This window comes from Lepidochelys kempii, chromosome 2 (assembly GCF_965140265.1).
Source record: "Lepidochelys kempii isolate rLepKem1 chromosome 2, rLepKem1.hap2, whole genome shotgun sequence".
NCBI lineage: Eukaryota > Metazoa > Chordata > Testudines > Cheloniidae > Lepidochelys > Lepidochelys kempii.
Window position 1 is genome coordinate 154,998,055 of NC_133257.1, and position 15,673 is coordinate 155,013,727.

Below are 15,673 nucleotides of genomic sequence, written 5' to 3' on the forward strand. Positions count from 1 at the left end.
TCCTAACTGTGGTGGGGTGACAGATGGAACACATATCCCTATCTTGGGACCGGACCACCTTGGCAGCCAGTACATAAACCACAGGGGTACTTTTCAATGGTGCTGCAAGCACTGGTGGATCACAAGGGACATTTCACCAACATCAACATGGGATGGCCGGGAAAGGTACATGACGCTCGCATCTTCAGGAACTCTGGTTTGTTTGAACAGCTGCAGGAAGGGATTTACTTCCCAGACCAGAAAATACCTGTTGGGGATGTTGAAATGCCTATAGTTATCCTTGGGAACCCAGCCTACCCCCTTAATGCCATGGCTCATGAAGCCATACACAGGCACCCTGGACAGTATTAAGGAGCTGCTCAACTGTAGGCTGACCAAGTGCAGAATGGTTTATACTGCCTATAAAATGTCTACTTTGTGTACCCAGACTAATGTATTGTGTTTTGTAACTTAGCCCTGGTCTACACTAGGACTTTAGGTCGAATTTAGCAGCGTTAAATCTATGTAAACCTGCACCCATCCATACAATGAAGCCTTTTATTTCGACTTAAAGGGCTCTTAAAATCGATTTCCTTACTCCACCCCTGACAAGTGGATTAGCACTTAAATCAACCTTGCTGGCTCGAATTTGGGGTACTGTGGACACAATTTGATGGTATTGGCCTCTGGGAGCTATCCCAGAGTGCTCCATTGTGACCACTCTGGACAGCACTCTCAACTCAGACGCACTGGCCAGGTAGACAGGAAAAGAACCGCGAACTTTTAAATCTCATTTCCTGTTTGGCCAGCGTGGCAAGCTGCAGGTGACCATGCAGAGCTAATCAGCACAGGTGACCATGATGGAGTCCCAGAATCACAAAAGAGCTCCAGCATGGACCGAACGGGAGGTACGGGATCTGATCACTGTTTGGGAAGAGGATCCGTGCTATCAGAACTCCGTTCCAGTTTTCGAAATGCCAAAACTTTTGTCAAAATCTCCCAGGGCATGAAGGACAGAGGCCATAACAAGGACCCGAAGCAGTGCCGCGTGAAACTGAAGGAGCTGAGGCAAGCCTACCAGAAAACCAGAGAGGCGAACGGCCGCTCCGGGTCAGAGCCCCAAACATGCCGCGTCTATGATGAGCTGCATGCCATTTTAGGGGGTTCAGCCACCACTACCCCAGCCGTGTTGTTTGACTCCTTAGAATATCATAGAATCATGGAATATCAGGGTTGGAAGGGACCCCAGAAGGTCATCTAGTCCAACCCCCTGCTCGAAGCAGGACCAATTCCCAGTTAAATCATCCCAGCCAGGGCTTTGTCAAGCCTGACCTTAAAAACCTCTAAGGAAGGAGATTCTACCACCTCCCTAGGTAATGCATTCCAGTGTTTCACCACCCTCTTAGTGAAAAAGTTTTTCCTAATATCCAATCTAAACCTCCCCTTCAATGGAGATGGAGGCAATACGGAAGCAGGTTTTGGGGACGAAGAAGATGATGATGAGGTTGTAGATAGCTCACAGCAAGCAAGCGGAGAAACCGGTTTTCCCAACAGACAGGAACTGTTTCTCACCCTGGACCTGGAGCCAGTACCCCCCGAACCCACCCAAGGCTGCCTCCTGGACCCAGCAGGCGGAGAAGGGACCTCTGGTGAGTGTACCTTTTAAAATACTATACATGGTTTAAAAGCAAGCATGTGAAAGGATTACTTTGCCCTGGCATTCGCGGTTCTCCTAGATGTAGTCCTAAAGCCTTTGCAAAAGGTTTCTGGGGAGGGCAGCCTTATTGCGTCCTTCATGGTAGGACACTTTACCACTCCAGGCCAGTAACACATACTCGGGAATCATTGTAGAACAAAGCATTGCAGTGTATGTTTGCTGGCATTCAAACAACATCCGTTCTTTATCTCTCTGTGTTATCCTCAGGAGAGTGAGATATAATTCATGGTCACCTGGTTGAAATAGAGTGCTTTTCTTCAGGGGACACTCAGAGGAGCCCATTCCTGCTGGGCTGTTTGCCTGTGGCTAAACAGAAATGTTCCCCGCTGTTAGCCACAGGGAGGGGGGAAGGTTGAGAGGGTAGTCACGCGGTGGGGGGAGGCAAAATGCGACCTTGTAACGAAAGCACATGTGCTATGTATGTAATGTTAACAGCAAGGTTTACCCTGAAAGAGTGTAGCCACTGTTTTATAAAATGTGTCTTTTTAAATATCGCTGTCCCTTTTTTTCTCCACCAGCTGCATGTGTTTCAATGATCACAGGATCTTCTCCTTCCCAGAGGCTAGTGAAGCTTAGAAAGAAAAAAAAACGCACTCGCGATGAAATGTTCTCCGAGCTCATGCTGTCCTCCCACACTGACAGAGCACAGACAAATGCGTGGAGGCAAATAATGTCAGAGTGCAGGAAAGCACAAAATGACCGGGAGGAGAGGTGGTGGGCTGAAGAGAGTAAGTGGCGGGCTGAAGACAGGGCTGAAGCTCAAATGTGGCAGCAGCGTGATGAGAGGAGGCAGGATTCAATGCTGAGGCTGCTGCAGGACCAAACCAGTATGCTCCAGTGTATGGTTGAGCTGCAGCAAAGGCAGCTGGAGCACAGACTGCCACTGCAGCCCCTCTGTAACCAACCGCCCTCCTCCCCAAGTTCCATAGCCTCCACACCCAGACGCCCAAGAACGCGGTGGTGGGGGCCTCTGGCCAACCAGCCACTCCACCACAGAGGATTGCCCAAAAAAAAAGAAGGCTGTCATTCAATAAATTTTAAAGTTGTAAACTTTTAAAGTGCTGTGCTTAAAGTGCTGTGTGGTATTTTCCTTCCCTCCTCCACCACCACCCCTCCTGGGCTACCTTGGTAGTCATCCCCCTATTTGTGTGATGAATGAATAAAGAATGCATGAATGTGAAGCAACAATGACTTTATTGCCTCTGCAAGCGGTGACTGAAGGTAGGAGGGGCGGGTGGTTAGCTTACAGGGAAGTAGAGTGAACCAAGGGGCGGGGGGTTTCATCAAAGAGAAACAAACAGAACTTTCACACCGTAGCCTGGCCAGTCATGAAACTGGTTTTCAAAGCTTCTCTGATGCGTACCGCGCCCTCCTGTGCTCTTCTAACCGCCCTGGTGTCTGGCTGCGCGTAACCAGCAGCCAGGCGATTTGCCTCAACCTCCCACCCCGCCATAAACGTCTCCCCCTTACTCTCACAGATATTGTGGAGCACACACCAAGCAGTAATAGAAGTGGGAATATTGGTTTCGCTGAGGTCTAAGCGAGTCAGTAAACTGCGCCAGCGCGCCTTTAAACGTCCAAATGCACATTCTACCACCATTCTGCACTTGCTCAGCCTGTAGTTGAACAGCTCCTGACTACTGTCCAGGCTGCCTGTGTACGGCTTCATGAGCCATGGCATTAAGGGGTAGGCTGGGTCCCCAAGGATACATATAGGCATTTCAACATCCCCAACAGTTATTTTCTGGTCTGGGAATAAAGTCCCTTTCCTGCAGCTTTTGAAACAGACCAGAGTTCCTGAAGATGCGAGCGTCATGTACCTTTCCCGGCCATCCCACGTTGATGTTGGTGAAACGTCCCTTGTGATCCACCAGAGCTTGCAGCACTATCGAAAAGTACCCCTTGCGGTTTATGTACTCGGAGGCTTGGTGCTCCGGTGCCAAGATAGGGATATGGGTTCCGTCTATGGCCCCATCACACTTAGGGAATCCCATTGCAGCAAAGCCATCCACTATGACCTGCACATTTCCCAGGGTCACTACCCTTAATATCAGCAGATCTTTGATTGCGTGGGCTACTTGGATCACAGCAGCCCCCACAGTAGATTTGCCCATTCCAAATTGATTCCCAACTGATCGGTAGCTGTCTGGCGTTGCAAGCTTCCACAGGGCTATCGCCACTCGCTTCTCAACTGTGAGGGCTGCTCTCATCTTGGTATTCATGCGCCTCAGGGCAGGGGAAAGCAAGTCACAAAGTTCCATGAAAGCGCCCTTACGCATGTGAAAGTTTCGCAGCCACTGGGAATCGTCCCAGACCTGCAACACTATGCGGTCCCACCAGTCTGTGCTTGTTTCCCGAGCCCAGAATCGGCGTTCCACAGCATGAACCTGCCCCATTAGCACCATGATGCATGCATTGGCAGGGCCCATGCTTTCAGAGAAATCTGTGTCCATGTCCTGATCACTCACGTGACCGTGCTGACGTCGCCTCCTCGCCCGGTATCTCTTTGCCAGGTTCTGGTGCTGCATATACTGCTGGATAATGCGTGTGGTGTTTAATGTGCTCCTAATTGCCAAAGTGAGCTGAGCGGCCTCCATGCTTGCCTTGGTATGGTGTCCGCACAGAAAAAAGGCGCGGAACGATTGTCTGCCGTTGCTCTGACGGAGGGAGGGGCGACTGATGACACGGCTTACAGGGTTGGCTTCAGGGAGCTAAAATCAACAAAGGGGGTGTCTTTACATCAAGGAGTATTTCAGGCAGGACTTCACGGAGGGTTCCAATAAGAAATGGTGCACCTAAGTTATTGTTCTTATTGGAACAAGGAGGTTAGCCTGGCCTCTGATTGATACATGGCTAGATTTACCTCGCTGCACCTTCTCTGTGAGTGACTGCAGTGTGACCTAGAGGAATGAGTCCCCTAGACAGGGGAGGAGGCAAATGAGTACAAAACAAATCTGGTCTATTTCTTGTTTTGATCCACTCCATCTATCTTTTACATCTTTGGCTGGCAGCAGACGGTGCAGAAGGACTGCATGCCATCCACATCTCATGGCTGCTCAGCAGAAGATGGTACAGTATGACTGCTAGCCATCCTCACCTCTTGCCTGCCTGGCAGAAGATGGTACAGTACAACTGCTAGCAATCCGTATCACCTGCCCGCTCACCATAAGACGGTTCAATAGGACTGACTGCAGGACTAAAGAGAATGACCTGCTCAAGTCACTCCAAATTTAGTCCCTGCACCCATGTCTGCCCAGGCGCTCCCGGCCGACGTGGCCAGGAGCACCTTGGACATGATGATGACGGCTACCAGTCGTATTGCACCGTCTGCTGCCACAAGGCAATGGGTTGCTGCTACTGTGTAGCAAAGCCATACCGCGTCTGCCAGCACCCAGGAGACATAGGGTGACGGTTACCTGAGCGGGCTCCATGCTTGCCGTGGTATGGCGTCTGCACAGGTAACTCAGGAAAAAAGGCGCGAAACAATTGTCTGCCCTTGGTTTCACGGAGGGAGGGAGGGAACGGGGGCCTGACGATATGTACCCAGAACCACCCGTGACAATGTTTTAGCCCCATCAGGCATTGGGATCTCAACCCAGAATTCCAATGGGCAGCGGAGACTGCGGGAACTGTGGGATAGCTATCCACAGTGCAACGCTCTGGAAGTCGACTCTAGCCTCGGTACTGTGGAAGCACTCCGCCGAGTTAATGCACTTAATGCACTTAGAGCATTTTCTGTGGGGACACACACACTCGAATATATAAAACCGATTTCTAAAAAACCGACTTCTATAAATTCGACCTTATTCCGTAGTGTAGACATACCCTAAAGCTATACAACAATCCCAACCACATCACATTATCACCATGAAAATGTTGTTGCTTTTACTGCTGTTTAGCATAAAGTTATGTTATTGTTGCTGTAACACATGTATTTATCATTGACAATCCAACCCTAAACCTGCCAATCTCGGCGCAAAAAAGCAGGCGGCACTAATGATTGTAAATAAAATGTGTAACACAGTTTGGGCAAAAAAACAAAAAAAAATAATTAACGGGCACATAGCTATAAAAGTTTAGGCCCAATCCAAAAAAAAAAAAGGGGGGGTGGGGCATGTGGAGGAAAAATTCAGTGGACCCAAGTAGGCCTAAGTTGGTCAAGCTAACTGTGTATATGAAGCATAAGAAAAGAGTGTGGAAAATTCCATTCTAAGGCAATTGCAACAGCACAGCTTAAGAAACGTTAACTGCAAAAGAACACCTGTCAATAACAGGAAAAGCTTATTTTGCTATATTCCAAATAAGGTAATTAAGACGAAAGTATGTGTAATTTGTCTGTGGTTTTAAGCTTTAAAAAGCTGTGTGTGCTTTGCATCTGGGGGCAGCTATTTAGAGCTGTTACCCCCCTGCGATTGTAATCAATAAAGGAGCTTCAGGCTTGGTTCTGATCCAAACACAACGCGTGGTTAATTTTTCCACCACAGATGTTTAAAAGCACGCTGGCGCAGTTTACTGACTAGGTTAGACCTCAGCAAAACCAATATTCCCATTGTTATTGCTGCTTGCTGTGTGCTCCACAATCTCTGTGAGAGTAAGGGGGAGATGTTTATGGCAGTGTGGGAGGTTGAGACAAATCGCCTGGCCACTGATTACGCGCAACCAGACACCAGGGCGATTAGAAGAGCACAGCAGGGCGCGCTGCGCATCAGAGAAGCTTTGAAAACCAGTTTCATGACTGGCCAGGCTATGGTGTGACAGTTCTGATTGTTTCTCCTTGATGAAAACCCACCCCCTTGGTTGCCTCTAAATTCCCTGTAAGCCATCCGCCCTCCCCTCTTCGATCACAGCTTGCTTGCAAAGGAAATAAAGTCACTATTGTTTAAAAACCATGTATTCTTTATTAATTGATTATAAAAATAGGGAGATAACTCACAAAGTAGCCCGGGTGGGGTATGGGAGGAGGGTAGGAGGGAAGGAAAAGGCACAGATTCGTCTCCCCATACAGCGATCAGATCCAGTACCTCCCATTCGGTACATGCTGGAGCTCTTTTGCGATTCTGGGGCTGCATGGTCACGTGTGCTGATGAGCTCGCCATGCTGGCCAAACAGGAAATGAAATTCAAAAGTTCCCAGGGCTTTTCCTGTGTACCTGGCTAGTGCATCTGAGTTGAAAGTGCTGTCCAGAGCGGTCACAATGGAGCACTCTGGGATAGCTCCCAGAGGCCAATACCATCAAATTGCATCCACACTGCCCCAAATTCGACCCGGCGATGTTGATCTCAGCGCTAATCCCCTCATCGGGGAGGAATACAGAAATCAATTTTAAGAGCCCTTTAAGTTGACAAAAATGGCTTCGTCATGTGGACAGGTGCAGGGTTAAATCGATCTAACACTGCTAAATTTGACCTAAACTTGCAGTGTAGACCAGGGCTAATACTTACAACCTGTAATACTTACTTACAATCTAAGTATAAGACAAAGGACACAAATAATAGCCATAATAAATAATAAAAAGGAAGTAACAGAGCGAGGAAGAACAAAACTAAAGTCTCCAAAAAAATCAGAGTGTGTTTAACTTAACTTGCAAGCCTAATGTGGATCTAGCTTTCCTAGGTCAGGAGCTACACTGGCCCCATTAAATCTGGCACAGTTAACATTTGCCCTACTGAATCCCTGTGGCAATACGTGCAGAACAATAGCAGTACAAGCAAGTTACCACTCTGCTCCTAATAGAGTACATACCCACATTGAATATGGTGCAAACTTACCCCCTTTGTAGTGTTTGCCTGTATCGTTAACTTAAGTACACACAAAGCATAAACCTGAGCTTAAGCTTTCTCAGCTTGCCTGTCCCTAGGGTTTTCTCTCCGAAGAATCTATTTGTTCCTAATCCTAGTTTCCTCTCTCTGAGTGTACTTTGCATCAAGAAAGTCATGATGACAAAATAATAGCTTTTTAAATTGTTGTATTTGCATTTTAATGGCAATCTATATAGCATAAACCCTGATCCAGCAAAGACTTACACATGTGCTTAACATTATGCACTCTGAGTATTCCCGCTGAAGAGAACAGAAGCATTCAAGTGCTCCAAATTAAAAACTTATTTGCTTGGGTGAATCAGGGCTTACACAATATTACTTTGTAATAATGTTCATATTTAACCTATGAATTTTCTATTAGTCTTAACTAAAGAAGAAGGTAAAACTAGTAAGAGGTCATGTTACCTGTCCAAGTCCCAGATTTTCAAAACACCTTCACTTAGATATATCTTGCATGTAATAATCATCTGGTTAGTGATTTTGAGGAGAAGAGAAGTCATCTGTTCCGATGTATTATAGTATGGTGATGTACTGTAAATCATACGAATACTGTTCATTAACCTGGGTATGTGTTCCACCATTACTGCCTAAGACACAAAAGGGAAAGGAAAAAATCAGCAATTCAAATGTCCTAAAAACTAGTAAATATGAAAACCTACTGCAAACCTTAAAGAAATGCATGCAAGGAACTAAAGCGACAATCATATTAGACAGGTCTGCTCAATTTACTATCAGTGGCAGTTCATTTCAGCACGAGCAGCGGGTGGGGCTTGGGAGAATATCACCAGGATTTGTTCCTGCCCCTGCATTAGCACCTGGAATGGCAAATATCTGCTACATGAGAAGCAGTATTTTTTCATTTCCGGAAAGGGGGGGGGCGGTTCTTTGAAATCTATACATTCAATTCAACAATTGTATGGGCACTACATTTGAAAATGGAAAAGGAGAGTTATTCTCCCACTGGGAGTAATAGCCCTTTTTTCTCTTCTAAGTTTCATACCATCTAAATGCTTTATTTAAAAAAAATAAACATACTTACAGGTGAGGCTTTACCAAGTGGACCAAAGAACTTATCCAGTGTATATAAATATTTTACATTGTCTTTAGCTTCATTGGCAGCATTTGTTACATTACCATCCTGAAAGGGAAAAGCCAACTAAAATTAATAGCATTTAGGTCAGGAAAGGGAAAACTATGGCCCACGGGCTGGATCTGGCCCATCAGGGCTTTCAAGCCGGCCCATAGGATTGCCAGCCCCATGGCGCAGCTGGGCTAAGACAGGCTCCCCGACTGTCCTGGCCCCACGCCACTCCTGGAAACAGCCAGCACCACGTCCCTGGGGTGCGGGGGGGCAGAGGGCTCCGTGTGCTGTCCTCGCCTGCAGGCACTGCCCCCCCGCTGCTCCCATTGGCCGGGAACGAGGAACCGCGGCCAATGGAAGCTTTGGGGGTGGTACCCACAGATAAGGGCAGCGTGCCCCAGCCCTACATTCATGGCCCTGCATATAATTTACCCACCGAGATGTGGCCCTCAGGCCAAAAGGGTTTCCCACCCCGATTTAGGGTTATCACACAAATCTCAGTGGGCTCACTACCTTTCCGATGCATGTTATTAAAAGAAGAATAAATACAGGAGCCAATCCTGCAAACCTTTACTTATAAAGGTACTCCCAATGAAATCTATGAGACAATTTGTTGGAGTAAGAATTGGAAAGATCTGTCCCACTCTATATTTAACAATCGCTACCTGATGATCAGCAGCTTTTGGACAGGATTATACATCCCAATTTAGGAAAAATTCCTCACTGAAGTTGACATAGTTTTGCCTGATTAAACCGCAATTCTACTCTGAAAAGTAAGTGTAAAAATGGCATTCTGGGATCCAATGTTTATTGCCTTTCAGTTGTATATTTTTCAAAGCAGTGTTGGCAACTATCATCAATTTATCACAAGACAGCTCCTGCAGTCATGAGATTTCAACAGAATTTCAGCTGACTTTTATTAAAGTAAATTTCTAGTCCTCATGGTTTAAAAAAGAACAAACTTGAAAACATAAACCCTAAAAGCTCAAAAACTAGGATGCAAACAAACAGAGCACAATGTTATCACTTGGTAAAATCTCATGATTCTTTAGCCAATATCATGGTTTTGGGGGCCTGACTCATTATGTTTGAATGTTCAGGACTGGCAATATTGAATGTGCTCAATTTACATAGAGACGGTTGATTTTTCTAACTGCCAGCCCTGCAAAACCAGCTCAGGCTCTAAAACATACTGGGTTCTTCCCTGCTTATACACTATCACCTTAATAAAGTAGTTCCTCAATGACACCTGTGTATCCGTTTTGTCTACAATAGCTTACACAGGTCTGACTGATTTGAACTTGATAAATAATTCTGTTGATGCTACACAGGAAGAAATGGAATCCAGCTCACTATCTCTTACATGTGTTGGCTCTGCAGGGATAACAGATCAAAAACTATTTTTACCACAAAAGTCAGCAGAAATTACTCTGAGCGCACACAGCAAGATTAGTTGAGTAAGAAGTTACCATTTTTCCACAGGCTATTCTCAAAGTAGATCCACACTTTAAAGACTAGAAGATCTTGACGGTAGACCTGCTGTTTCTGCCCATCATCTCCTCTACTGATGAATTCAGTGGCTTTTGAATCTCAGGTCACCTGCACATGGCTTGTGAGTCCATTTTTCTGGACTTGTCTGCACTTTGCATTGTTAAATTTGGACCAGGTGTCCATCTGACTGATGTAGTAAGTGCCCTGGGTAAAACTAGTTTGGGCCTGTAGCCAATACCTCCTCTATCCCCTTCCTGGCAATCCCATAGGCCTGTGTAGATATCTGTGTAACTGGCAACATAGGAGATAGGGTTGCCCCCTCCCCGCCACACACAAATATGTGTCCTTGACTCCAAATCAAGAGAATTGTTATTATTTGTTTATATAAAAAAAAAATAAAGCCCAATACATAAAAACCATCATCCCCAAACTATTATGAGCAATGTGGGTTCATTTTCTTATGTAGCATAAGCACAGCAGCGTGTTTTTAATTGACTTAAAATTATTTCTATTAAAAGCACAGTCATTACCAGTTCTTTCCACTGCTTTAATAGTCTTGATTTTGCTGCCTGAAGAATACTTAGAACTTTATTTACTCTTGGACTCTTGATCTCATCTAAAAGGCTTTGAAAAAAGAATAAATTTTAATTTTTTTCTGCCAGTGACAGTTCATGTTTATAAACAAAATGCCCTTTAGCCTGCAGAAGAAATAATGCAATGCTTTAACCTGTTAAATGATGCCATTCTCGATTTCCAGTGTTCCAGTTCAGCTGCTGGGCCAATGTCATCAGCTTCTTTTCTCATTTGTTCACTTTCCACCAAAATTTGTCCAATCTGTTTGATCCAAATTACTAGCACTCCCTCAAGTTTCTCAATGACCTCGATGTTACTGCCTTTAAAACCACAAGACAAAAGTTGCATTCTACTAATAAGTGCCAAGAAACGTACATAGATTTAAACATTCTATAGAAGAATTCTCACCACCTGGCTCCAGATTGGATGCAGAGCTGACTTCGGAAGGCTTCTTTACCCCAAAGTAGCCATTCATCCTAATCCTGGGGCAGATGACTAGAGAATCCATGCAGCAGATCCTCTATCTTGCCACTGTCTTTCCCTCCCTTGTCACCCACCTATTTCCCCTCTGTACACTGCCATGCAGGGAGCTCCGACAGTGCATGTTCCCTGCAATCCTAATTTGTTAGGAATAAATCCTAACGTCTTTGTGCAAGCTTTGCTCAGTCCATACCCAGGTAAATTCCCAACAAAGTCAAATGAAATAAAACTGAACAAGGACCACAGGCTTTAGCCCCATTAGCACATGCATAACTTCAAAATCAGATGTATACTTAAAAGCCACTGGAATATTGCTGCATTTTTCATGTAGAATTTTCATATCCAACAAAAATGCCAAGCCTAACTAACAATTTAAATTAATGTACTGGTACATTAACCACATTTAGTTAGGTTTCAGAGTAGCAGCCGTGTTAGTCTGTATTCGCAAAAAGAAAAGGAGTACTTGTGGCACCTTGGAGACTAACAAATTTATTTGAGCATAAGCTTCCGTGAGCTACAGCTCACTTCATCGGATGTATCCGATGAAGTGAGCTGTAGCTCACGAAAGCTTATGCTCAAATAAATTTGTTAGTCTCCAAGGTGCCACAAGTACTCCTTTTCTTTTTGCATATTTAGTTAATAACCCTACTTGTGATTAAACAAGGATTCTCTCTTTCCCAGCCATCTCCTTCAGTGAAGTTAGAGGGCCACATTGTCCTAAAGGTGGAAGACAATCCACATAGTGACCAGGAAACTCTGCATGTTTCAAATCAAAAGGTCTTTCAGATTGTTCCATCTGCGGAGACAGTGTAGAGTTTGCCCTCTGCATTATGACTAGGGCTCCTGGACCTTCAAACGTGCAGTTTACCTGAGATCCAGAGGGAAACCTTTCAGACCTTGTGCCATCCATTGGAGAGCAAGGCACTTGCTCAGTGACTCATGATCCCTTAGCAGCCCTGCTGCCATAGGTTTGTTTTTTTTTACTTGCAGCTGCCCCAAAACATACCCACTAAGGGGGTTTTAGTATGTAGCAAGGGATATGATAATGCTGATCGGATCAGCATTATTTTACACTGAAATGTCATGTGGTGACAAGGAAGGGGGGCAGGGAGGAGAGGCCACTGTTGTAGAGAGGGTCCATAAGTCAAGCCCACTTATCCAGCTATGCCCCCTTCCAATCCCTGGATCTCAGAGCCATAGTGTACCTAGTCCACCTGAGGACCAACAAAAGTAAGGAGCATTCCATAGGTAGCAGCTGATCCTCCTTTCTATGCCATCCTCTCCAAACCCACCTTATTGAGCTTCCCTCACCCTGCAGAACTGGATGGTCATAGTGCTGATTTTATCACATCTCAGGCATTTTCAAGATCATAAACTTGGAATTATACTCCACTTCTAAGATCAAGAAGAAGAAGAAATATAGCTCTAAGAAAGAGGACAAATAAACCTTTTAAAAGAAATCATCGCTAACAGCATAGAGGACATGGAACATCTCTCTTCCTATAAATACTCTCATTTCCATGTTCTGTTTTGGAACATATAATATTTCTCCTTTAAGAATTACTGACCTGCTGTTATGTAGTCAGAAGGGTTATGCAAGTTGTTGAGGTAACTCTCAATATCCACCTTCTGCAGCTGAATTTTATCTTCTAAATTCTGTCTTGCTGATGACAAGGTACCCACAAATCTATCCACAGAATACAGGAAGTCTTGTATCTGGCTGTTCTTCAAGCCTTCTTTCACAGCTCCCCAGTGCTGATTATTTGAAAATAATGAATGCAAGAAAAAATATAAAACAAAGGTATTGTTTTTATTAGAAAAGTATTGCTTATTCACAGAACCATAGAATTTACAGATAAATCTTTCCTGGCCAGTATGGGACCCCTTACAATATATTAGTCAGTGCTTTGGTATGCCCGATTTTAAATGGGCATATTAATTTTGTGTTTGTTGGTGTGATGGGGTGTACAAGCCCCGCAGCGAGGAGTTTAGGGTTAAGGAGCAGCTCTGGACCCAGAAAGCCATGGACAGCCGCCCCTGCTGGGCATACTTCCAGTGGAGGCTGAGCTCAAAAGGGAGCAGCTCAGATCAGTCTAGTCAGACCACAAAGGAGAGCAGTTGTGTAGTGCAGGCTCCTGCCGAGAAGCTGCTGAGGCCCCACGTGGCCAGGACCAGGCCCCATTGCTGGGTTGCTGCAGGCCCTTCAACCATGGAGGCTGACAATGACAAGCTGTGACTGAAAGAAGATGACTTTCCAGGGCGCAACCACAGAGGACTGTAGAGGGGACTCTGAAACAAACCAGTGGCACCAATAAAGGAACCAAAGCCAGGATAAGAAGTGGCCCAGGTTGCAGAAATAGGAGTGCCCAACCCCTACGCCGAGCATTTTGAACTACAGTTTACTGGGCCCTGAGCTGGAACCCAGTAGAGAAAGGAGGAATCAGGTTCCCCACCAGCCCCAGCTACAGACTCTTACCACTAGGCAACACAGTCCAGAGTATCGCCATTATGTAGTTCTGCCAGGCTTGGACACCAGTCTCCTGACAGTTGGGTAAAAATTAGGGCTGTCAAGCAATTAAAAAAATTAATCGTGATTAATCATGCTGTTAAAAAATAATAGAATACCATTTTTAAAAATATTTTTGGATGTTTTCTTCATTTTCAAATGTATTGATTTCAATTACAACACAGAATACAAAGTGTACAATGCTCAGTTTCTATTTATTTTTATTACAAATATTTGCACTCAAAAAAACAAAAGAAATAGTATTTTTCAATTCACCTCATACACGTACTGTAGTGCATTTTCTTTATCATGAAAGTTGAACTTACAAATGTAGAATTATGTACAATAACTGCATTCAAAAATAAAACAATGTAAAACTTTAGAGACTACAAGTCCACTCAGGCCTACTTCTTGTTCAACTAATCGTTAAGACAAACAAGTGTGTTTACATTTGCAGGAGATAATGCTGCCCACTTCTTGTTTACGTCACCTAAAAGTGAAAACAGGCATTCGCATAGCACTGTAGTAGCTGGCATCGCAAGATATTTACGTGCCAGATGCGCTAAAGATTTATATGTACCTTCATACTTTATTCACCATTTCAGAGGACATGCGTCCATGCTGATGACGGGTTCTACTCACTAACCATCCAAAGCAGTGTGGACTGACACATCTTTATTTTCATCATCTGAGTCAGATGCCACCTGCAAAAGGTTGATTTTCTTTTTTGGTGGTTTGGGTTCTGTAGTATCCGCATTGGAGTTTTGCTCTTTTAAGACTTCTGAAAGCATTCTCCACACTTCGTCCCTCTCAGATTTTGGAAGGCACTTCAGGTTCTTAAACCTTGGGTTGAGTGCTATAGCTATCTTTAGAAATCTCACATTGGTACCTTCTTCGCATTTTGTCAAATCTGCAGTGAAAGTGTTCTTAAAACATGTGCTGGGTCATCATCCGAGACTGTTATAACATGAAATATATGGCAGAATGTGGGTAAAACAGGCCCAGAGACATACAGTTCTCCCCCAAGGAATTCCATCACAATTTTAATTAATACTTTTTTTAAACGCGCATCATCAGCATGGAAGCATGTCCTCTGGAATGGTGGCCGAAGCATGAAGGGGCATACGAATATTTAGCATATTTGGCATATAAATACCTTGCAATTTATCTTGCTGGCTACAACAGTGCCACGCGAACGCCTGTTCTCACTTTCAGGTGACATTGTAAATAAGAAGAGGGCAGCATTATCTTCCGTAAATGTAAACACATTTGTTTGTCTTAGCAACTGGCTGAACAAGAAGTAGGACTGAGTGGACTTGTAGGCTCCAAAGATTTACATTGTTTTGTTTTTGAGTGCAGTCATGTAACAAAAGAAATCTATGTTTGCTAGCTGCACCTTTACAATAAAGAGATTGCACTACAGTACTTGCATGAGGTGAATCGAAAAATACTGTCTTTTGTTCATCATTGTTACAGTGCAAATGTTTGTATTCAAAAATAATAAAACAAAGTGAGCACCGTACACTTTGTATTCTGTGTTGTAACTGAAATAAATATATTTGAAAATACAAAAAAAGATCCAAAATATTTAATAACATTTCAATTGGTATTCTATTGTTTAACAGTGCGATTAAAACTGTGATTAATCACAATTAATTTTAGCTAACTGCGATTAATCGAAAGGTCTAGTAAAAATCTTATTTTTTACATAATGACAGCTGAGATTCTCATGTAACCTCTTGATTCCAACAGCTGAGGTTATAAGGAAAACATCAAACATTGTGAACGTCACAATAAAATTATGAGAGTTGGCAACACTGCATTTAGCAGCTCTGTGTATTTATAATGGTAGTCAAAATGGAGCTGTCTTGTATCAGAGTCAACCGTCTAACAAAGCATTATGGCAAGGACACAAAGTTATAAGGAAAATGTCATCTATGCTTCTGACTGCAACTGCTGCTTCAAGAAACTGGGCTGGCCCACTCTCAGAGCTTTGGCAGGTGAGACAAAAGGCTGCAGAGGAGACA

The 15,673-nt window shown here is 44.2% G+C and overlaps 1 protein-coding gene across 1 annotated transcript in view; it reads right to left on the minus strand.

Annotated features, from left to right (window-relative positions):
- LOC140907170 (dynein axonemal heavy chain 5-like) overlaps positions 1 to 15,673 on the minus strand; it is a 266,273-nt gene that overhangs the window by 220,902 nt on the left and 29,698 nt on the right. Inside the window, exons 9-13 of the mRNA XM_073332494.1 lie at positions 12,709 to 12,895; positions 10,815 to 10,980; positions 10,618 to 10,711; positions 8,555 to 8,653; positions 7,921 to 8,102 (exon numbers count right to left, since the gene is read on the minus strand). Of these exons, the coding sequence (XP_073188595.1) occupies positions 7,921 to 8,102; positions 8,555 to 8,653; positions 10,618 to 10,711; positions 10,815 to 10,980; positions 12,709 to 12,895 (728 nt within the window). The remainder of the gene's footprint in view (positions 1 to 7,920; positions 8,103 to 8,554; positions 8,654 to 10,617; positions 10,712 to 10,814; positions 10,981 to 12,708; positions 12,896 to 15,673) is intronic.